The sequence below is a fragment of the Pavona decussata genome, unplaced genomic scaffold, assembly GCF_977016875.1.
Source record: "Pavona decussata unplaced genomic scaffold, jaPavDecu1.1 SCAFFOLD_245, whole genome shotgun sequence".
NCBI lineage: Eukaryota > Metazoa > Cnidaria > Anthozoa > Scleractinia > Agariciidae > Pavona > Pavona decussata.
The window spans coordinates 567,036-591,389 of record NW_028145650.1 but is presented as its reverse complement, the minus strand read 5'-3'; the positions used below and the strand labels follow the sequence as shown (position 1 = coordinate 591,389).

The 24,354-nt window shown below is 38.4% G+C and overlaps 2 protein-coding genes across 3 annotated transcripts; one reads left to right on the top strand and one right to left on the bottom strand.

The window, feature by feature from the left end:
* The first annotated feature begins 732 nt into the window (after nt 1–732).
* On the top strand, nt 733–4,764 carry LOC146457179 (uncharacterized). Of its 2 annotated transcripts, XM_085092295.1 has the most exons (3): nt 733–939; nt 1,120–2,388; nt 4,324–4,764. In XM_085092295.1, the coding sequence occupies exons 1-3, from the start codon at nt 899–901 to the stop codon at nt 4,325–4,327; spliced, it is 1,314 nt and encodes a 437-aa protein (XP_084948421.1). In that variant the 5' UTR covers nt 733–898; the 3' UTR covers nt 4,328–4,764. The 2 variants fall into 2 exon arrangements, with proteins under 2 accessions (XP_084948421.1, XP_084948420.1); XM_085092294.1 differs by having other exon boundaries at nt 1,120–4,764.
* A 512-nt stretch (nt 4,765–5,276) lies between these two features.
* On the bottom strand, nt 5,277–23,557 carry LOC146457178 (transcription elongation regulator 1-like). The gene is made up of 18 exons (XM_085092293.1): nt 23,427–23,557; nt 21,656–21,901; nt 20,923–21,198; nt 20,361–20,518; nt 19,275–19,573; nt 18,107–18,304; nt 17,391–17,645; nt 16,986–17,049; nt 16,009–16,222; nt 15,506–15,714; nt 14,716–14,866; nt 12,260–12,424; nt 11,554–11,736; nt 10,320–10,499; nt 9,489–9,572; nt 9,085–9,185; nt 8,439–8,499; nt 5,277–7,774 (listed from the first exon to the last, which is right to left on the bottom strand). The coding sequence occupies exons 2-18, from the start codon at nt 21,881–21,883 to the stop codon at nt 7,631–7,633; spliced, it is 2,970 nt and encodes a 989-aa protein (XP_084948419.1). The 5' UTR covers nt 21,884–21,901; nt 23,427–23,557; the 3' UTR covers nt 5,277–7,630.
* Between the last annotated feature and the right edge of the window lie 797 nt (nt 23,558–24,354).

The window sequence follows — 24,354 nt, the reverse complement described above, 5'->3', positions numbered from 1 at the left end:
CAAACAAAACGAAAAATGTAATTGTTATTAACGAACCGACATCATTTCATGCGAAGTTTACTCTGATCAGGGGACGGCTACTATTAGAGTTATCTTCATAGAGTTATACCGTGGAGTTAGAGTTGCAAAATCCTGAATTCAAGATTTTGGACGTACAAAATCCTGAATTCAAGATTTTGTACTGCCAAAATCCTGAATTCAAGATTTTGGATGTACAAAATCCTGAATTCAAGATTTTGTACTGCCAAAATCCTGAATTCAAGATTTTGTAGTGCCAAAATCCCGAATTCAAGATTTTGGACGTACAAAACCCTGGTACTGCCAAAATCTTGAATTCAGGATTTTGGCCGTCCAAAATCTTGAATTCAGCATTTTGGCAGTCCAAAATCTTGAATTCAGGATTTTGGCAGTACAAAATCTTGAATTCAGCATTTTGGCAGTACAAAATCTTGAATTCAGGATTTTGGACGTCCAAAATCTTGAATTCAAGATTTTGGCCGTCCAAAATCTTGAATTCAGCATTTTGGCAGTCGTTAACTCTAACTCTAAGTCATAACTCTACTGAAATAACTCTATTGCTAGTCGACCTCCTCTGATCAATATCATTTATTTCAATTGGAAAATATTCAATTTTACGCCGCGGAAACCACTTGTCTTTGTTTACTATTTTTAGCCATTTCAAACGTCACGAATGAAATCCAATTAACCAATTACATTCCACTCCACACAATAGCCATTGTGTGTTAACCAGGTTCACTTGTGCGCGTGGCAACAACGACGCGGCAATGGCAACCCCGATAAACAACTCGCGTAAAATTTACGGAAGGTGACGTGTTTTTGGTTTAATCGCATCTATATATTGTTTTTTCATGTGGTTTAAGGAGAAAAGCCTTTAAAAATGGTCAAGCCTCTTTGCATTTGCCAAATCTGTACCTGTGGGTTAGTTTAATTTTTAATTCAGGACCATTTTTAGCGTCGAGTTGGCAATTTTGCCCTTTGCTTTGCCCACCGCGCGGTGCTTTCAATGACTTTTGGATTTTTGAACAGACCGAAATCTTCATATTAAAACAGATAGGGCGATTCAGAGCTGAATTTAATGTTTTATTTCTCGTCTTGTAGGAGGCATCGATGTGCTCACAGGCCAGAATCGCGTACTCCGGTTCATCCATGTCGTTTCACCGAGTATCAAGATCGCTACAAGAGACATCCTCTGGACCGTCGCATGCCGTTCAAACCGGAATACAGCGTGAAAACCTCCACGCAACCCATGGAAGAAAAGACAAACTACAGAAACGATTATATTTCGCATACGTACGCTCCACCAACAAAACGCGACAAAGCACAGTATGTCAAACCTCGGGGACAGATGAAAGGAGAGAGTACCTACAAACACGACTACCCGGGAACTGTAATTCCTCCCGCTACATCCGCAAAGCCAGTGGCGTCGTTTCACGCTAACGAGAGTCCTTTCGACAGCAGTACAGTCCATCAGGATACCTATAGGCCATGGGACTTGAAACTGTGCAAAACTGGCAGCATGAAGCCGGACGCAACAACAGCTGCATCCACGGGCAAGATGGATGGCAAAAGTATCTTTCAAACCGATTATCCCGGGTACTTCGTAGGCCGGCGTCCGCAGATACGGCCTCCAGATTCGGAACTCCGTGTGAATAAAGGTCCCATGGAACAGGACACAACTACCAGGCTTGATTACACTAGAAAGGAAGTGCTACCAGCAGAATCTGCTAAACCAGTGGAAAAACGACCAAGCACTCAACAACCGTTTAGAGGAAATACCACCTTCATGGATGATTTTGCCTACAGAGGTGGCAGGCCTGCCCCTAGTTTCAAGCCTGTACAGGACATTGTTCAGTCAAAAGGGCCATTTGAAGGGGATACTACCACCGGTGTGACCTATAGGCGTTGGGCTATTCCAAAACGTGAGGCGCGCGAAAAGGAGGCTTACAGACCCCCTTCAGCCAAGTTTGCTGGCAACACCACATTCCAGCATGACTACCCTAAGTGGCGTGTACCACCTGCTGAAAGCGCCAAGCCTCCAGTAACATCCTTTGTTTCAGGCAAACCATTTGACGACAGCACAACACATAAGGATGCTTTCAAAGCTTGGGAAATGCAGCCAGCACAGAAGAGTGGCCGACCCGATGAATACAGACCACCATCTGGAAGGTTCCAGGGGGAGTCGACCATGCGAAGTCATTACAGAGGACAGTATGTGCCTCCTGCCAAGCCTGCTCGGCATGATATCCATCGACCTTTGAGTGGGGATATGAATATGAATACAACATACAAAGATACATACACTGGCGAGCGTCCGCAAAGTTGTCCCGCACAAGGAATTCAACAGTGGCAACAAGGCGCACAGAGAGGGTATTATTACACTCATGATACTCGTGGCCATAGTTTTTATTTGCCAGTTTCTGAAACCGTTCAACCTCTTACTTTGTCAGCTTAGGTTATCACAGGAAAATCGTAATGCAAGACCTTCTTTATCAACTGGTGAAATGTGTTATGTAGTGGTCTCACAATATTATTGTTATAGGTTTTCCCTCAACTGCCATGTTATTTTATTGGTTTAGTTTTTGTTTAGTTTCTTAATTTAGTGAAGGTTTTTTGTGTTAGTAGATTTAATGTAATTTCATGAAAATTTACATGGAGCACAATTTTTTTCTGCTTTATTGTTGTTAGAGAGTTTATTTGTAGTAAGTTCCACAAAATTATTTAATACCACAAACCAGGTATCATGCAATCTATTCTTACATTACATCAAGTTTAAGGAATACTTTATTTTCCTTGATGAAAAAATATTGTACATGTATATATATTCCTTCAAAGGGTTAATGTTTTGTTACCATGGGTACATTTTTTTAATAATTTTCCACAGCACATTGTGCAGCTGCTGGATATATTTGTTGACAGCTGTTTTAGGTGTGACAGCACACATTTAATTTCTTTTTTATTTAAATAAGCATTGCCCTTTTTATGATAATTTTTGTCTTTAGTAGTGATATACCATCCACCACGAACTCAAAGAAAATAATATTTTTTAAGGCAAAGATTATTTTACCAGGGTTTTCATTACCAACCTAGATCCAGAAAATATGTATTATTTTCCCCTCAAGTGTTTCAGTTGAATAAGGGTTTTGCAAATTGACTTTATTTTCATTCTAGTCTTTTGTTATCTCCACTATAAAAATATTGACGGCCTTGCCTGATATTGAACGAAAGTCAATATTGGACAGTTAATAAAAAAATACGGTACTAGTTCCAGTTGGCTCAACTCAAAGTTGAAAATTTTGCGTTAGATTTTCTTGGCATCTGTCAGATGGATCAAGTTATTACCAAAAGAAGCAAACAAAGTAATTACAATGCAAGATTTTTCAATAGACAGCTTTCTCAGAGTCAACATTTAGCGCCAGTGGCAAGCTTCATACTAAGGGCATGTGTTTGTTCACTTTCTTGACATCATTGGACTATTTTTAATTAGTAACCTGACTGTTTACTAAGTTCTGAGGCTTTCACAAAAAATGAGTGTAGTCTTGACAGTCAATGTTGCTTTGGAAATGTAAAAAGTTTGATTCCTCCTCATTGATATATTGGCACATAATTTGAATGAATTTTTGGGCCTGGCAGTTGCTTGAGATTCATTTTCAGATTCTCTTATTAGTGTCTTTATTATCATAAGGAGAATTAATGTGTTGGTCACTTTCAGTAGTATGTTTTTAAAGGGCATGATGAGAATTATACCAGGGCTGCATAGCAGCCTGAAGTGCGTAGTAATAAAGGTTATGGCATATTAACAGACAGAGTTAGAAATAAGCGAGACATGCGAGCCATCCTGACTCCAACAAGTCCAATCGCTACCACTTGTTTTCTCATGTTTTAAAGTATATAAAAATGCCTGAAAGTCAAACCATTTTAGTGACAGAAAAGAACTGTCACAGTTATGTCTTCTTGAAGAAGCAATTTCCCTTATTTAAACATCAGTAACATAATGTTAAATCCCTGTGAGTGGGTTATTCAATAGCAGAAGTGACAGGGAGGGTGTAAATTGAAGTATTTTTTTTAATGTATTCTATTTTGGAGTACCAAAGAGTTAAACTGTTCAAAGAATTTCCAATTTTCATTGCATCTTGTACTTTCTTTTGGAAGAAACATTAAAACCTTCCTGTCACTTCTACACCCCTTACTGGGCAGAAAATCACTACATGTGGTATTTAAGTAGTGGTCTATCATTACATATATTATAAGAATTAATAGTTTAAATTAATGGTGTAAATAAATTCAATTTCATTTTGCTGTCAGTTGACAAAAGATGCTTGGTAAAGTTGTGACATCACTCGGAAGTAGCCTGGATCAAAAGAACCACCTCATCGGGCAATTCCGTTACAAGATTTGGATGAGTTCTTGTGCGACTTACAGCACCAGCTAGATTTGCATTCTTTCAAGCTTGCATGTTCTTGAAAGACAATCAAAATGTGAACAAAAAAGCAAAGAGTGACAGTCCAGACTAAAGGCCACATTTAAACAATATCAGATTTTAACAAGCTGCAGATAAATGAAAAAGCTTTTAAGTGCTGTTGCCCATGCAGTAAATAAATTAATGTCTGTGTAGTCTTGTCAGTTAAGCTGTAAATCAAAATACAGAACTATCCGAACATCAAGCCAAGGGAAAAATGTGAATGGGCCTGAATTATTGAATCCAAAGCCAGTTGTCTTTGAATAAAGATACAAAATGAAATTACACTCATGTCATTCTTGTCTCACTTTTAACACACAAACCTAGTTTAATGGCCAAGCTCCCATGAGTCTCCTATAGCTCAGTGGTTGAGCATCTGAATGAGAAATCGGTAGGTCACGGGTTCAACTCCTTTTAGAAGAAGAAGAACCTTTATGGATTTATACCGCTCAGGGTAGCCCCTTCAGATGCAAAAAGCTGTCTGTTGTCAATGGGAGCCCTGAGCACAACAATGTACCAAAACTATAGTATACATACGCATTAAACTAATACTGATAATAATATAGATAGAAAACTATGTACAAATAAAAGATTTAGAAGCAAATAAATACGAAATACCATCAAGATAGTTCGTTAAAAAGAGTGCAACCATAGTAATAGGAGAGCTTGGATTTCCTCTTTCTGAGTATGCCTGTATTTTCAACTTGTGGATTGAAAACATTCTAATAAAAACAGCTCATGGTCAAACATTCAAGTCAAACACCGTCAGATATTACAAAAGTAAAAACAAAATCTTAAAAGCAGTTTGCTCAAGTTTTTTAATTGAAAAAGCACAAAACTACCTTTGAACATTCTATAAACTAAAGAGAATCTTTGAAACTTTCCATTGAGAAAATTGAAACTACAGTTGGAGTCTTGTGTACAAGTGATGTAAATAAAAAAAGTGGTATGATCTAACAATATTAATTGAAAAGAAAAATAATGTTATGCATGGATAAGAGACCCCTGACTGACTTAATTACCACATTTCCTCTCTTTGACCCCCTCCCTCCATTAAGCCCCCCCTCTACTCCCAATTCCAATTTGAACTGTTTGTTTTCACATTGCATGCTGCCTGTTGAAGTGGCCAAACTGGTTATAGTCAATGCCAAATGATTAATACAAAATAGGTTGACATTACATTTCAGAAAAAAATGATATTTTTCAAATGTAATTGCAATTTTTGGCACATTTATCAGTAGGGAACCTTGTTTTTTGTTAGTGTCAGAAATCAGTGCATGCAACTAAAGCCCCCCCCCCCCCCCACTCTGTTAAGTATCCCCTCTGTAATAACCTCCCCAACCCTCACTGCCTTTGTGAGGCCTAAAATAACTTTAATAAGCCCTTGGGGGGAGGGGGGGAGGGGGGGGTTAACAGAGGAAATACAGTAATTCTTGTTTTCTTTTCAGATATTTATGATAGCTTAGAAGCCTCCTCTTGCATTACGTTAGAAAAATCTCTAATTTGCATTCTACGAGTCTGATAAAAAGTAATTTTTTAAAGTCTAAAACTGAAGCTACGGCAAGCAGAACTTTGTGAATGTTCTTATAAGTACAAAATGGTAAATGGAATAACAGTGAAAATGAACTCCAGTTTAATCAGACTGAGTATGTTTTAACTACAGTAGAACCCCACTAACTCAAACTCGGTTAACTTGAAGTCCCCGCTAACTTGAGCAAAATCCAATTCCCTCCAGATTTCACCTCATTGTTTCAGTAACTTACTAACAGCTAACTTGAACTTGGTTAACTTGGACTTCCTGCTAATCAAACTAATTTTTCTTTCCTTGCCTCAAATTTACCTTACTAACTTGAACTCTACTTTGAAAACATTGGCCAGTAAACCTTAAAATGTCAGAACATAGCTGAGTCATTGACATGTCAAAATGTTTAATGTTATTGATGTGTGTAATGCGTGCAAACGGCAATCTCAGCCTTTCTTTTGTCCTTTGTATGTTCTTAAAATTTTGGCTAAAAATGTTCTTATCAAAAGGCTCTTATAAAACAAACTTATTGCACCACAAGGGCTTGTGATTGTGGAAGAATGGTAAAACCGTGATATTTTATTTATTGTTAACAGGACACTTGGAATTCAACACCAGCCTGGCTAACTCGAACTATTTTTTTGCATGCCAAGGAAGTTTGAATTAGCAGGGTTCTACTGTGCTGTAAGGGGGTGTCTACATGTGAAAACTCGCCCCGGTGCGAGTTTGATACGGGTACGACATTGTGATTTCATACCGTGTTTACATGAATGGACAATTCATGTCAACAAACGTGATTGTGACGCCATATTGGATTGGATGTTGAAGAATGCGCATGCTCTACCCATTCCAGACTCCCAGGAGAGTGATTTCATGCTGGAGCGACCAGCCGTACCGCATTTACATGACATCGGAATGAGTTTTCGTACTGGAATGAAAATCTCGCCCTGGTACAGTTACCAGGGTGAACTCGCACTGGTATGACTCGCTCTGGTACGAGATTTTGTGTTGATATCATGTAAATGAATACAGAGCCACAAGAGGGAACTGGAGTGAACTCGTACCGGGATGAAAGTCGCGCTGGTATCATGTAAACACCCCCTAAGTTACAGTCAGTCTATGTCATGTGTGAACAGTGACTTGAAGATTTGCATTGAATCATCAAAATTTTGGCTTAGTTTGAGAGAAGAATGACACTTTATATTACCATACACCTTTAAAATTAATTGTTCAATTGAAATCTTGGAAATTTTGGTGAAAAGATGGAATCTTGCAACAATTTTAAACTCCTTTCTGTAATTGATTTTTTCATTTCAACTGATTTGTAATTTTGGAATGAGACTCGATTCAAATCTTCGAGTTGCTGTTCATGTGTCACATAGATTGACTAGTAATTATTGCTTTAAAAGCTGCACCCATGTACACTGCCCAAAATCCACAATGGTTACTTATACATGATGAAAATTGTGCACATCCTGCATCAGCTTTATTCCTACCCCATGGATGATCAGCCGATCTTGGTGTATTTTTTAAAATGGGCTCAATATGATACAGTATTGAGGATTTAATGGTAGACAAAGCCGGGGTAGTCCAATGTAGTCCAATTCAAGTGTTTTTTTTCCTATTGTACATCAGTGCATCTTGGATCTATTTGAAGGTGCAGAGGCTGTAGGTGGTGGTGGTGGTCCACTTCTGAATAACTCTTCAATGTAATTATGAAGTAATCTATTCCGCTCTTCTGGAACACATTCTAGTATCAAGTACCTCTTGTCTTTCTGCAAGTTTGAAAAACCCAGACCTTAACATAGCAGTATAAATCTTGAATTGGCATGAATAGACATATTTAGAAATAATAACTTATCCATAGTCTGTTGTGAATACACGAATATAATTGGTTTGATTTTCACTGCAGTTCTCTATTCAGTGATAGTTTATAATCATTAATGCTATGTCCTTGAAAAGTTACATACATTTACAATAATTCTTTTGTACATGTAAATGCACGTCTGTTAATCAATGAAAACTATTAGGCTTGCCAGCAAGTTATTCTCTGCAAAGTGGGGATTTAGTTTTGAATTTGTCATGTCAGTGCGATTTTGTAGCCACGATTTTCCAATCTTATGATAGCTACTCTCTGCACAGCATGAATTAGGTTTTTGACTTGTCATGAAAATTTGACTCTGAAGCTATCAACCAAGACTTTGTAAAAGATGACAAACTGGACTGACTTAGTTCATGTAGACAATGATCTCCCTGTCTAGTAGTCTACACTTAACATTGTACAATACAGGCATCTCTATGAATATGGACATTCGGGTTTAACTCATGGGTGTCTGCATTATGCAGGCCTGATTGACTTCTACAGTTGAACCATGACTACCTACTGAAGAGTCTGGATAATTAAGACTTGACTGTATCACTCACAAAAATGTTGCTCACCTTCAGAGTATCTTCAATATCCTTTAGATGTTTGTTAGATTCCTCTATAATTCTCTTTGACCTGAGGCAGTAGAAGGAGTTAATTTAATTAGTTCAATGTATGTACTAAGACTGTTTAATTTCTTCACATTATTATATGAACACAAGTCAGAGGGTTGATGGAATAACTGAATAAAGTTCCTAAATGATGATATAAAAACAAACAAACACAACAAAACAAAAACATTACGATGAGCATTTGGTGTTGTGTTAGCACATTGTAATTTTGATTGCTTGTAAGCATAGGACAACTTTATCTAGAATGCTAGGGAAACCATAGTGCTAATGGTTACCTTACCAGCTTGTAGATAGGGCTCTATTGGCTTCTTGCCACAGGAACCCTAGTTTAAACACCAAGCAATGTGGGCATCATGTAAACCAAGTGCAGTTCTTATTAAACCCATGATGTAAAGAAAAATTCTCAAAACATGAAACGAATGAATGACTGACAGTATGGATGGATGGACAAAAAAGATACCGGTGCTCTGTGATTGTTGAGAATGACTGGACCCAGAAAAGTAGCAGAAATTGAAGCCACACTTTTTGAAGTTTTAGAGAATGAGTAAAGATGTGAAAATATGAGCTGCACGAAGACTGAAATTCTTACTTGTGTGTAAGAGAGTGTGTTTCTTTGAGTAATTGTCTGAAGTCCCCTTTGGCATCAGCTAGCTTGTCACGAAGGTAACTATTGAACTCCTCTTCACGTTTCTGGAACAAATTGAATACAGTAAGTAATTTCTTAACGCTGATGTTCATGTAAAACTTGCACAAAAATATTGATAGAACACTGTAAGTTAGCCTAAAATTAATTGATCAGTGCCTTTGTGAGCTGTCAAATTTAGATGTAAAAGATTTGGCAAAATAAAAAATAGAGTTTAAAAAGTATTTTTTTCAAACATTTTCAAATTAATACAAAAGATAAACCTAAGAAAAGGCACTGATGTATCAGATCCATCAAACTTGGCATACACAATAAATTTAGCTTAGGTCATTTTATTTGAAATTCCTTACACTGTCATGGCTTGAAAACTTGGAATATCTTGGGTCTTCTTTGATTATTTTTCTAATACTTCTCCAGGATGAGGTGAGAGTCAACTGTAAAATAAATGATACCTGGATGAGTCGAGGGTAACTACATCAAAATTTAACACTTCAATCATGCAAATCGTGAACATCTGTAGAGGGTTTTAAGTTTTGGTTGAGTGGGTTGGATGAGATTATGAATTATGCCGCGTGTGGCAGCTACACATGTTGACGATTGGGGCCTTAAGCAGTGATGACGATAGCAATGACATTGAGAATGTCAGGAAATTTTGAGCAAAGCAGTGGCGCTGCACACACATGTTAAATGTGCATTTCATTTTTGTCCTAATTTGCAAAACAACAACATCAAAGCAACAAACAGGGAGAAAAATATATTCGTACACTGTACAGCATGATAAATTCTCCTTCATCTGTGTGAACTTCAACACTGCCCTTTTATAAGAATCTAGCTCCTGGATATACATGTACATACATGTACAGTGTATGTCAGCCACATTATGTACATTGAGCAAGCAGGAATAGTTCAGGATAGTTTAAAGAATGTAAGATTAATTTTTAAATGACATTTTTAATGCTATTTAAATGCCATAGCCACCTTTTAGTTCCCCAATTTCACTTCTCAGTTGAGTTGTAAAATCGTAAAATTTAATAATTTGTAAATTTAGGAGAGCAAAGTTTTAAAGGATGGTTTTGTAATCACACACATCAAATAATTCCAGGTTGTTTTAGATGTGCCATTGGCTGACATCATCAAAAGTTTATTACAACTGTACAGCATTGGACTTAAGGTAAACATACCTCATGAGTTTCATCCAGGAGTTTCCTAAATTGCTCCTTCTTTCTTCTGTTTAAATTTTCTATGTGTTCTTTAAAAAGTGCTTCTTTGTCACTTTTACTTAGGGCATCTGCCATTCCCCAGCGATGGTCTTTACGCAAACTCTTTTTTGTTTCCTTCCAACCAACATCTGCATTGCGAACCTATAGAGCATAAAATTGTCACTCAATAATAATTTATTACAGAAACTTAACTGTTTCCTGATCCTGTCATTTGAAGTTTGGATAAAAATAGCTTTCAGGATCTAAGGATCGTCCATCCTCAGAGATCCAGGAGCAGTTATAACAATCGTTTTTTCAACCTTTTTGCAGAATAAACTGAATTACAAGGTGGGTCATTCATTACACACAAACAGATTCTCCTGTTCTAAGGGCATACGGTCTTGTCTTCGCAACTCTTGGCACTAAGTTTCGTGGCTGGTCGGAAGAGGAATAACTTTGCTAGTTACTTGGGTAGCAGATATTTTTGTGGGCGAAAAAGTTTTCTGACCAATCAAAAGCGGGGAATTCAAATGCTTCTGGAACTGGTTCGGTAAGAGTAATTGCCCAGGAGCTCTCGCGTTCTTACAGTAAACTTTCACCCACGAAAATCCCTGCTACCTGACTAAAAACTGCCTCTGGGTCTCCGAGGATGAGGATCCTCTTTTAGTGGTTACAAACTACCAACTGTCATTTTGGAAGTCATGTCACGTAAATTAACATTTCACGCACTTGAAAAGGATTCCACGAAGGAATCAAAAGCTTGTAACCCAGCCTTTAAATTTTTGTAGACCCTGACAGCTAATTTTGTTTTACAAAAATACCACTCAATTAATTTGATGAGTTCTTTATTCCTCAGGTGCTAATATCCATAACATCACTGGACAGGTGTAAAAATACTTTTAAAGAAATATCTTCAAGAATTATTACATTTGGTATGAGGAATGGCAGATTTGGCATAATTTTAAATTATTCTTATGGGAATAATTTTGTGACATTGCTCACTCTAGATAGAGAAAGTGGGGAAAAGCAATCTGAAATGTTTTCTGATTTTTCTTGTGGCACACTGTTCACAGTACAATGTATGACTTGTGCACTTTATGCATCTGCCTTGCATGAATATTTTGCTGAGCCCGCCAAAATGCCGTGCACAAATAACATTAAGTAATTTAAGTAACATAACATACTATAGAGAATGAGCTAAACCTCTAATTCTCACCATATCGGCAAGTAATGCATTAAAATGTTGTTGTGCTTTGTCCCTCAGATGCTGCTCTTTTTCCTTTTCTCTGGCCTTGGCAAGTTCAGCCTGACTTGCTCGCACTTCACGTTCTCGTTCTCGTAGACTAGCTTCTATTCTTTCTTGTTTCTCTTTTTCTTTCTCGAAATCAGCATTCTCTTTCTGAAGACAAAGTCACAAGCACTTTGTCACTATCAAATACTTACTGAGTTATAATATTGCCATAATCTTAATTGATAATTATTATAATTTTAGTAAATCTCTCTCAATCCTTCAGTTACAAAAGCAAGTTTAAGTGCGTTGCACCAGGAATTAGGCACCAGGCTTCCCATAGTATTGTTGGACCCTTTTTAAGTTTCTCAGCACCTTTCATGATTTTTGCAGGGGGGAGGGGGGGGGGGTTCAAAGCTGCAGGAGGGTATTAGGGCTTTAAATCAGGTTAATTTCCCCTGCTGTAATTCACGAAATCCCCTTCATGTACACTGTATGTGCTGATTGTGAATTTAGGGAGAAATTTTTTATTGATGGCATGGGAAAAATAAAATTCAAAGCCCTCAAATGCTTCCTCCAAAACCCTTCTCAGCAAATCCTCATTCTTTTACATTGTACTCTGAATTCAATAATTACTGGTAATTATTTGCCTATTGATATTATTACTGAAATTATTACAGTAATGTGTTATAACCTTATAAAGTTGCTCAATATGTTCTTTGAACCAGTCTTCTCTTTGTTGTGCATTCTCCACTGCTTTGCAACGTGGGTCTTTCTCTATCTTACTTCGAACCTTGCGCCACTGTGCCTTGCTATCAAGCTTTTGTTCAGCCAATAATGCTCCAAAATCATTTTTGATCTGTAGCATTTAAGATGGCAAAAAAGAAAAAAACTTTATTTTAATGTTAGATTTCTTTTATGAAAACAAAACAGGAATTTAGATAATTATAGAGTGTAGTCTACCCATACATGTGACTTTATATTAAATAACAGGTGCTGCACCAAAGCTTCACAACTTAGAACATTACACTATGTAACACTGCTGATTTAACCCAAGCCCACAGTGAAAACTTCAATGTTCTTTTAAACTCTTACTTGGAAATATTATTCAGAGAGCCACAGACACTCAATACCAGGCTATTGGTGCACTGAAAGGAGCTTGAAACTTTGTATTTATTTCAGTGTCACAAGGACACATTCCCTGTAGTTTTTACGTAAGGGGACAAGTTGACAAAACTTGCTGCAAGACTGTGTCCCAGGGATTGATCCCATGACTATGCACACAGATGAGGTGCCTCCAATTTTTCAACTGACTGCAAGCGAAGTCATCATTTCACTATTTTTGTTTTTACAAAATGGACATTTCATATTTACCTAGTCTCAAGAGACTTATAACTTATAAGAAAAACCTTTCTCCCTCAGGCAACCGAACATAGAAAAGGTAGTCACGCTAGTCATTTTTGAACACAATCGATCATAATTATACAAGTCATGTTCATATAATACTCTTTCTCAAATATGGCACAAAAAAATACATGCTGAACCTGATAACTCATCAGATTAATTGTTTAATATCTACATTGTATTTAACCAACTGTGTAAATGAAAACAGCTGCATGTACATGTACTGTAGAAGCTAATAAGGATTTAATTTTCTGTACTACTGATCTTCCTTTCCTGTCTTGTTTAATGCACTATTTTGGTGACTTCTGTGCCACATTTGGCTCTCACAGTGTGTGGAAATTCTAGAGGGGGTGGGGGAGGCTTAATAATGGTAATTTGTTGTTTTGAAAACGGGACAGCGTTATCTCTGGTTCTCAGTACTAAAAGATGACTGCTAAGAAAAAGTTGAGGGAACTTCACCATCACTGCGCCAAAATTGTCCCTTAAAAGTCAGAAACCTTAGCCAGGAACTGGAATTAGCCAGCCTGCCCAAGACAGTATTTCATAAGACGGTATTTCCATAAGACAAGCCCTAGCAGTGTTTTCAACATATCTGAATTGAAGAAGGTAGATCTATGCGTCTGGGACTGCATCCTGTTGAAATATGGACTAACATTAAGGAACCACTAGCAATAAAATGCTCATGTACCGTCAGCGATCACAGCACCATTGTGGCCGGCAATTGCTGAAGTACATGTGCAAATCTACACCATTGATATAAATGCTATGAAAAACTGAGTTACCTTGTGGGGCAGGCAAAACACTGAACAGACAGACGAAAAAAGGGAGAACATAATTCACTGGCCAAGGCTACCTTGCCAACTGTAAGCTGTGTTGTATTGGACGGACGAGACAAGGTTAAATCATGATAAATCAACCAAAATCAAAGTGCTATACGGGGATCAGGACATCTTAAGTTTTAAGTCTGTGAGAAGTGGGGCTTGTAACTGTGGGATTTAGCTAAAAAACTAAGGAATGATCTGTATGCAAAACAAAATTTAATGATATACCAAGGGAATGTGAACTGTGAATGACTGTCACAATCATTGGCTTGGAAAACAAAAATGCCAACTTCGAGACAATGAACAAAACTCTGGGATGGGGGTTTGAAGAAAAAAGAGTTTGCTTGAAGGCTAATATTGCAAAGATTCTCATCACACAAATGACGACACTTGACAATGACGATGCCCTTGGAAAGAGAGTTCAAATATAAAGTTTGCTTGGAAACTAACATTGAAAAATTCACGTCACATAATGATATGTGTAGGTACCAGAAGGAGTTATATTATACAATGAATATGAGTTGACAAGAACACATGTACATGTAATAACTAAATAAAGGCAAATGTACGTGTGCTATTCAATGACCTCATAGAGATAATTAGTTAATTACTAGTGAATAAGCGTAAAAGGTAATAATCTTATTCCACCACCTTTGAGAGCAACTGTAAGATTAACACTGGGCCACTGAAGTGAAAATTCTCTCAACAAACAGGGTATCACTCCTTGTATTTTTAATACTCTTTTACTTTCTCCTTCCTCACTGTTACCTACTAGCTATAAAAGAAAATCTTGTTTCACTACAGTGAGTACACTAACCCCTTTCCAATACCATATCCGCTCTTTCTCAATCTCCCATCCATTGCCCCTTCATGCCTGTCTTACAGCATACACTCTCATGCCTCCCCAAAGGAACAAGTAACATACCTTGTCCTGTTTGAATTTGAGATTCTCTTTTTCCTTCTTCTTCAGCTCTGCCATGAACTCTGTAAATAAACTTTCCCTGTCTTTCATTTTCTCGATGCCTTTGAAGCGATCATCTTTCCCATACTTCATGGCAAATTCACTGAATGTTGTTCTGTGAGAAGCACAAATAAAATAACAAAACAGTGAGACCTGAGTCCAAGTTATCATTGACAACTCATAAATTTAGCCTATGTCATGACAAATAACCAGCTTGAGTACTTTGTAGTAAAATGAGATTCTGAATAATTTCTTTCTTTCTTTCTACAGTACTTTGCTCTTGAGGGGAAAAGGGGAAACAGCAAGAAAATTTACAAGACATTGTGACAGACCTACGGTAATAAATTAAAAATTAATAGCGGAACACCCTTGAAGTTATTTTTGCAACTTAAGCAGTTGTGTAAAGTTTGAAAAAAATTCAGGCTTGAACGGGATTCAACCTCATTACCGCTGCAATGCCAGATGAGTGTAGTGCTCTACCAACTGAGCTATAAAGCCAACTGGGAGCCAACCAGCTCCCAGTTGGCTTGATAGTTCAGTTGGTAGTGCACTGCACTGGGAATGCAGCTGTCATGGGTTTGAATCCCGTTGAAGTAAATTCAGACCTAACAAAGTAGACTTTATCTGGCAAATTATCAGAGCACTCTGCATTTTATGGTCACCTTGTCAAAAAACAAACAAAACCATTTAACAAACAAAATCAGAACTGCCTTATGGGTGGTAACAGTTACCTAGTACTTTATAAGCAACTTACTTTCCCGCAGTTCTAGCCTCTTCTACCACAGCCTTAAACTCGTCCTTCTTCGCTTTTAACTTGTTCTTTCTTTCTTGCCTCTCCTCATCTGCCCGAGTACGTACAAACTTTTCAAAGCACTGCTTCCGTTCCTTTTGGGTGAGTAGCAAGTACCGTGGATCAAACACTATCTTTGGCAGCTCCTTTTCCCAAGTAGAAAAAGCTGATACCTAATGAAATCAACAACATAAAATAAGACTGGTAACAAGGTAACTATGGTAAGCAATGTAGTATTTGAATGGCAAAAAAAATGTTATTAAAAAATGTGCTCATAATAAATTGTTGAGATTTGAAAAAAAATTATGAATTTAAAATACACGTACATGGGAGTAGGTAAAAGATATTTCTCCCAAAATGTCAGATGTAGTTAAATACTAACAGTGATATTTAAAAATGCAGATCATAACTGACTGATACTATTCGGAGCTTGGATAAAATTTCAAGTAATTTAAAGAGAGCCCCACCGATCGTTCAAGCATCATATCTCTAAACTCCTTCATTCTTTCATCAAGTGATAGCATTTTCTTGTCTCTTGCAGCCGATGGGGTAGTTTTTACTGGTTGTGGGACAGGGGTGGGTTGTTCAACTGGTTTCTGTTGTTCAAAGACTTCAGGCTGGATTGCCACTTCCACCTCTTTCATCTCCACATCTTCTGTTTCTTGACCTTGGCTTTCAATCCTACAATACAAACACAGTGTAACTGTTGTTAAAAAATATAATTAAATAGAAAAGGTCACATTTCGGCATCTCTGCCTCATCACCCTACACTGTTAGCATTACCCTCATGCAGAGGTGCAGCAGATAAAGAAGCGATCCGCAGTATTCACCAAATGGATACAAGGGTTGAAGCCCAAGAGTACTTTCACAAATTCAAAATTTTAGACAGGAGCTCTGCCAGTTGGTTTTCACAGGTGGTTCTCAATGACAGAGAATAAAAACGTGGTTGATATTCTCAAAGCATTGAAGTAGTATCAGGCTTATAATAGCTGTCTAAATTCCCCAGTGCCTGGTCCTGGTCCTGGTTGATCTTACATGTAGATAATTATCCAATGGTCAACGGATCCTCATTAAGTAAGACTGATGCCAAAGACAAATTTGAAGGAGTCCACAGGGCCAAAAGCTGAGACGTTAGGAGCCCGACCCGTGACATGAGAGGGGTTACACTGCAGTGTACATCAAAACATTTAAGACACAGAGGACAATTCCTTGGACACCATAGATTATCTGGGCTCTTGTTAGGCAACAGCCTTGTTAAGGATGAGGGAAACATTGGTGGTGTTGAGGAGTTAGGAAGGTATTATAGGACCAGCTTAAGACTTTGATGGTTACCCAGGCAACCAATATTGTTAGTGTAGTATTTCAGTAGAAGAAAAGTTTTGTTCTATATTTTGGTTTTAACAAAGTACATTATTATTTTAAAAGGGGAGGAAGGTACATGTACCTCTGCTTCTTTGCAGGGGGTGAGTCATCAGTGTCATCAGCTACAGGGGATTTCTCCTCTTTTTCTGCAAAACAATGAGCCAAAGCCAACACTAAATATTTATTGCCAGTAATATTATTTCAGTCAATGTATCAACAGGGCCGATCTGCATGTGACTTCCTGGTTCCAATCCTAACTGTATCTTCCAGGTTTAAATTGGAACATCAAACAACTTGCCCAAGGCTGTGCAGAGAAGCATTAATCTATGGATGCCCCATGCTTCACTGAGAGGCCAAGAAGATAAGCAAGAGACACTTGCAATTTGATAGATACTTAAAACAACATCCATGTATGAATACTTATTTAGTAATAATTTATGAGCTCACAGCAACGCCTTATGGAAAATTTACATTGTAAACCACATACTTTCTGTAGCTGGCTGCTTTTTTGGAGGTCCTTTGCTAACGATCTCGTCAACTTTCTCATTATCTTCCAGCTCGTCAGGTCTCTCCCATATGGACAGCCTTGTGGTAGGATTGAAGAAGAACATCTTCTCATCTCCTGTCCAAACAACACACCAGCTTGTCCCTGGGATCAGCTGGCTGGCGACAGGTTTGCTCTTGTCCCCATCTTCATCCGGAGTCTCATCCTTTTGCTCTTCCTCATCATTTTTGTCATCCTCTGTTTAAAAAAGTATCAAGAAAAACTATTGAAGGCTTGCTCTAAAAACAATGTATTTTTATAGTGGAAATGCACTTAGCTACCCAGAGCAAATTTACAGGCATTCCACTTGGAAATAACGGAAACAAATAATCAACTGGCAGGAGGCAAACCAGCTAGCTATATACAAGCGTGGCCAAGGACCCAGGGCCTTTGGATTTCAAGTCCAGCACTCTTAACTGCTGGACCATGCCACCTCTAGAAGAGTTTACTAAAAAAGTCAACCTATTAACAATCATTGATATTAGTCACGATGGACTTGCAAATGCACTTGTACTCACAAAAAGTCTAGATTTGTGCCATTATGCTGGATGTAAACATGTTAAATGAACCCTCACACAGTTACACGTATGTAGTTTTCCCAAAAAGAGCATTAATTTTAGACTGAGATAGATGTACAATAGACTGTACACTGTACATACCCTTATCTGTCACATCATCTTTGCTGCTTTCCTCATTCTTGTTGCTTTCATCTTTGGGTTTCTCTTTGTCCGCTTCATCTCCCTTTGATGCTGGCTTTGGAACAACTCCTGCATCCAGCGGTGGAGGCTGCTGTTGCATTCCTGGTCGAACAAGTCCAGGAAAAAGACCAGGAGGAATCATTCCAGGAGGGGGCATTCCTGGACATGAAACATACAACAAGAATACATGTATTTCAACCCATTTTTTTCAAAAGTTATAATAATTATTAGAAGCAAAACTTCAATCACATAGCATGTTGAAACTCTTCAGTCTGTGAATAAAATTCCAGGCTGTGTCACCATTGATATCAAGGCTATTAAGCAGTACTTGTACATTGTACCAAGTTCCTGAAATTTTGAGTCTGTGGATGAAACACTGAATGAAACATGCAAGAAAAATGAAAAGCAAATGATTATAAACACAACTTCCACATGATACGAAACTACAACATTGAGCTTCCAATCTCAAATATACTGGGGTGCCATTTCATAACTGGTGTAGAATTTTCATTTTGTTACCCTAAATACTGTGACAGAAAATTAATTGCATTTGATGTAGAAAGAACGCACTCCTAATTGCATTTGGAGTCAAGATTGCATGGGACAGTTTATCGATCAACAAATGAATGAATGGATCTTGGGATGCGTATCTGGCATCCCCTGCAGATTTTGCAGGGGCGGATGACATCATCACCAACCTGGCAAAGGAGAGAGAGCCTGGGATTGAGATCATCAAACGCACTCCCTAATCTTTGATTATTACTAGTTTTAAATAATGCAGGCCTTTGTAAAAATGTTATCAGTCTGTTTTCATATGCTGTCAAAAACATCAAACCTACATACATTGTACAGGTTAAATGTAGGTGAAATTTCCTGGAGTTGAATTCTTGGAGACTGCACACAAGTTTAGAAAGAGAAAGAAGAATTTGTTGTCCTGTGTTTACATCCTCCACAAAATATCCCATAGCAAAATTTCATGTCCTAGTCGTGCAGAGATGGCAAAGAACTACATATTAAAAAGTGTAACGCATGTGCAGAGTTGTTGTTTTGGTTATTAAGCCTATTGCTTTTTTGGCGTTCTCGTTGCTGTTGCTGTCATCATTGCTAATGCTCCCTATTGCATACGTACCTGGTGGTGGCATGCCTTGCATTGGCGGCGGCACTTGGTCCATTTCCTTAGGCCTCTCCCAGGTAGACTGCAGTGTTTTAGCATTGTAATAGTACACTCGTCCATCTGCCATGCGATGTTCAGACCACTCAATCTTGGGAGGAGGTGGCAACCCCATGGGAGGCATGCCAAGACCTGGGGGCGGCATTCCTGGTGGAGGCATCCGTGGCGGCATCATGCCAGGAATCATTCCTGGTGGAGGAAGCCGGGGTGGAGGCATGCCAGGAACAAATGGTCCAGGTGGTGGCATGCCAGGTTTGCTAGAAAAAGGTGCCATAAACAATGAGTCTCACTTGGATAAGGCATAACAAATTTAAGTAATATTAGATGACACTAAAAAAAAAAAGATTAAAAGGCAAAGTGACTGGAGTTCTCCTCCTGTTCTACATAGTGTATATTTAAGAATCTCATTTTCAACTCACTAGTAGTTTCTTTGGCATCCCAACACAAGACAATGTATCAAAGTGGAGCTCAATTGCTTGGGTATATTTTTGTTCATATATGTAACTGTGAAATCATGTCATTAAAAGCTACTAAGAGCATAAGCACTCAATGTAAAATTTTGAGTGGATTTTTCAGTTCCCTCAAAAGTGCCGGAATTTTTGCATATGGTCTTCAATTTAATCAAGAACAACACTTTTTTTTCGCTCCAAAGTGTCTGTTGTTTCACTTTTTTCTTTGCTTTTCGTTTGCTGACTCGATATTTCGGCCTCATTTTCGTTGAAATCTAAGCGTGAAGCAGTGGGGAAAAAATCAGTGATGTTCTCTGACTAAACTGAAGGCTACAGGCCCATGCAAAAAATTCAGGCCAAACGAAAATTGGCCAAAAATTTGACAAAAAGAGGGGTATGCTCCCAACCTCAAAAAATAATTTATTTTTAATGTATTGGGATGAAAGTCATCCCATAATCCTTTTGTCATCATATTTCAGGTGCCTTTAGCACTCACTACATAACAATAGATCCTAAACAGGTGAGTCTGTCCACATTCTTAGATTATCCCCCCTATAAAACTACAGTTACAAATTTGCCACATTCACTGCAGTACCTTTGGGGTGGAAGTTTGTCAGTAGCTGCTCCAGATCCTCCTGGCGGCGGCTGGCCTCCAGCCTGTGGTGGCTGATTTTGTTGCTGAGTATTCCCTTGTGCACTGCTTTGCTCTGTGGCTGATGTTTGTTGCTGACCTTCAGAAGAAACATTTTGTACCTGCAAGTAAAACAGATGATGACAAACTGCCCTTGCTCAAAACTAAGTAATTCTGATATCACTTATGATGACAAACTGCCCTTGCTAAAAACTAAGTAATTCTGATAACATTTAGGTAAAGAAATCCATACTAAAAAGAGAATGCAATTGAATGTCTAAGTGAAAAGTCAATTTAGAGGGTACTGCTGCCATGGCAGTGCTATGATACTGTAATCAGTAAAAGCAGCATGACAAACTACATGTAACAACCCAAAGTATCTTTTTTGAGAGCTTTCAATCAGGAGGACGTTTTAATTAATATTTTGGGATTTAGGTCCTTATTTTCAGACAAGCTTATTAATTTTATTTATAATAATACACTGTAATTATTATTAAATTATATATGAACACTCAGATAGTTATACCTGAGTTTGCTGAGCTGGTTGCTGTGCTTGTTGTTGGGTAGGTGGCTGACTCTGCTGTGGCGGAGTAACCAGATTCTTTGGTTTTTCCCAGGCAGACTCCCTTGTGCGTGCATTGTAATAGTAGACTTTACCTTCAGGGGTCTTGTGTTCAAGCCATATGTCACCATTGGAGTCGATCATGGGAGGATCTTTGTTTTGTTGCTGCGGTATGTTTGGTTGCATCTGTTGGTTTGGCATCATTTGTGGTGGCATTTGATTTGGCATCATCGGTCTTGACTGATTGACAATAAATGTAAACACATTAGTCACACAACTGGATGGTTGTTATTACCCTCACATCAAGCTACAAACAACTACCGTACTTACTCGAATAAGCACTGCGGTGCTTATTAAAATTAATTTTTCGCGCCTCAAATGTGGCACTTATTAAAGGGCAGGATTTATTTGACTATTGGATGCGGCAAAGAAATTTTTTCTTTTAATTTAACGGCATATTTTCTATCTGTGTGAAAATTTAACAGTAACTAACAGAAGCATTTTTTTATTGTCACCATTCGTCTCTTTGGGCACTTTTCAATTGAACTGAAGAACATCACTTTTGGGCTGCGACGCTTATTCAAGTAAATACGGTACATTTAAGCTTGTTTATACCACGCAAATCCACTCAATGTGGGTAGCTGCACACAGGCTAAGTTAGAATCAACAAACAATAAAAATAAATAAATTAAAATACCTGTAAATTAGGTAACATAGGAGCATTTCCCTGAGGTCCTCCAAAAGGTGGTCTCATGTTGTTCATCATGCTCCTTGGATCAAATGGCCCTCTCATGAATTGGCCTGGAGGTTGTCCTAAGAGAGATCCCCTGGGCCCTTGTCCCATGGGCCCATGAGGTGGGGGGCCTCTTACATTAGGTGGGATGGCCCTTTGGGACATAAGAGGTGGTGGCATATTGTGCCTCATGTTTTTGTTTTTAATTTCCTGAAAAAGAGATTGACAACAAAAACTTAAAATGAAAGATGTTTCAGTCAGTGACACAGGCATACTTGGAAAAAGAAAATTCAAGTTCACCCAACAGGAGTCGAACCTATAACCTTTCAATTACTAGTTTGAATGCTCTACCACTAAGCTACTGACTGAAAAATGAATCTATCGTTTATTTCCCAAACTAAAAAACATAACATATTTCTTTCACACAACTTAAAGATGTTCCCAGATTGACCATTACAAGTGAAGTGTTTGTCATGAGTACTGGATAGAAATGTATACCTGCCAACTTTTTCTGAGATATAGGCGTGAGAGTTTTATCCTGGGAGTGCTGGGATTTTTGAAGCCAAAACGATCATTTCCGAAGATTCCCGAAGAAGTCCGTTCCGAAAAAGTCCGAAGTATTCCGAAAACGTCCGAAGTCTTCTGAAAACGTCCAAAGTCTTAGGATGCGTATAAACGCGAGCTCGCTCCCAGTGCTTTTCACCTTCAAAAATCATAGATCGCGAGGAAGGTATTGTCATTTATTCATTTTACACATGATTTTCGTTCCTTGCATGGGTCTGAGTCAACATATTTTTGAAAGTTGTCTCAAGCAAGACGGCAACAACTCACATTTTTTAATCAGGCATGAGAGATTGGCCCGCAAGCGTGAGCCGGCGTGAGATCGAAGTTTTCAACCTGCAGGCGTGAGACTCACGCCTAAGGCGTGAGAGTTGGCAGGTATAGAAACATAGCCTGAAAGTTATCCAGACACCTACTTCACAGAGTGTAGTATGGAGTATATTCATTATTATCTCCACCCTTATTTTACGAGTTTCAATTTGTTTTCATCATCATCATTATCATCATCATCATTTTGATGATGACATTTTTTTTGGTGTCGCTAATTTTTGAAGTGAGTGGGAAAGTGAAAAAGTAGCTGGTTATTCTTTTCCCTTAGCAGTGTCAATCTTTGTTCTTCTGTTGAAGTAGCCAGGGTTCCACTCATAATAGCTGGGTAAAACAAAATCCTCTGATCCCTAGAGATGATATTGATGAGTAATCAATGACATTAAATGGCTAATCAATGAGAAAAATCTTGTGGCCCAATGATTTGCCATTAATTAATGACGATCAACTGATCACCCATTGATTACTCATCAGTTACTTGTTGATGTCTTTAATGTCATTGACTAGTTATATCTGGCCAACATCATCATCATGAAAAACATGGTACCTCATATGCTCTTCAGCTGGGAGCCGTGTTCGAATCGAATGCAACGTTATACTTATGATTGTTATGAAGCCCTGGAGATCACCGAAGAGAGTTAAGCTTTCCAAAAGTGGGCTGCAAACAACTGCATTGACCAACAGCCATTAATGAAAGAAACGATTTCACAAGGACCAACTTAAGCCTATCAAAAGAGCTGAGAACATGCAAGCATTCTAGCTAGCTACATGACTGTAGTGGCGTATATGTAACGAAAAACGCTTGTTCGGAACATGAATATGTAATTAAAGCAATTAGAGATCTTACCTCTTTGATAAGAAGTAATTCTGAAGGGATTTTAAAGAATTTTCGCTTTCAAATCTGGTCAACACTGATCAAAAGTCGAAGTCGTTCTTCCTCAAGCTCTGAAGGCCGCCATTTTTATTTCCCATGATACTCTAACAGTTAGAAAATACCCCGGATTAGCGACCGCAAAATTACCTGGGAGATTCGTGAAGGCTTGGCGCGGGAAATTAAAAAAACGCTCATTTGCCGCGCCACGGATCACTGAATGGTCGCGCTCATTACAGTTTTGGTAAGTAATTCAAAGCTGTATATGAGTTATTTTATGTTGTTTATATCATTGAAGAGTTGGTTGTTGTCCAATGGCAACCTCGATCACATCTCCACGATCCGCTGTGGAATAAACGCAACTGTCGTTTTTAGGGAAGTCGAAGAGCTCAAGGATAAATTTTAAAATACGACTCCCCTAAAATCGACTGCGAGGGCTCAGGCTACGATAGCCTGTGAACGACTTCAATGAATGAACAACTTTATTAATGTATCTGTTCCGTAAAATTAAACAATTAATCCTGCACATTGCCTCTGAAAATTCACCCAAAAATGTCTTGGTGTTCTCGTGCTGGTAGCAGTGCCGCTGCCACTGGCGGGGTAAAGGGGGCGCCCCCGGGGGGGTACTCCCCCCCCCCCCCCCAAAAAATGGATAGGGGTGTGTGGCCCGCTTCCCAAAACCGTTACCCTATTTATGACCAAAATCTGCGATTTTCTCTACCCCATTTATGACCTGACCAAAAATTTGATACCCTATTTATGACGTGATAGTGTCTGGTCAACTTCAGTTCAAAAACCCCTGGAGTCCAGCGCATGACCGGAGCGCATGACAAGCCGTTGCGGCACATACACAGTTGCTGTAAGCATCATGATGAAGAAGTAGCTTCTTAAAAAAAAAAAAAAA

Excerpts from the sequence above, each read along its gene's own strand:
- LOC146457179 (XM_085092294.1), top strand. The coding sequence starts at position 899 with ATGGTCAAGCCTCTTTGCATTTGCCAAATCTGTACCTGTGG. Across the intron at positions 940-1,119 it reads TGCCAAATCTGTACCTGTGG|GAGGCATCGATGTGCTCACA; the intron begins GTTAGTTTAATT and ends CTCGTCTTGTAG.
- LOC146457178 (XM_085092293.1), bottom strand. The coding sequence starts at position 21,883 with ATGAGGCACAATATGCCACCACCTCTTATGTCCCAAAGGGCCATCCCA. Across the intron at positions 20,519-20,922 it reads AACCAGCTCAGCAAACTCAG|GTACAAAATGTTTCTTCTGA; the intron begins GTATAACTATCT and ends TTTTACTTGCAG. Across the intron at positions 10,500-11,553 it reads ATGCATTACTTGCCGATATG|GTTCGCAATGCAGATGTTGG; the intron begins GTGAGAATTAGA and ends TATGCTCTATAG.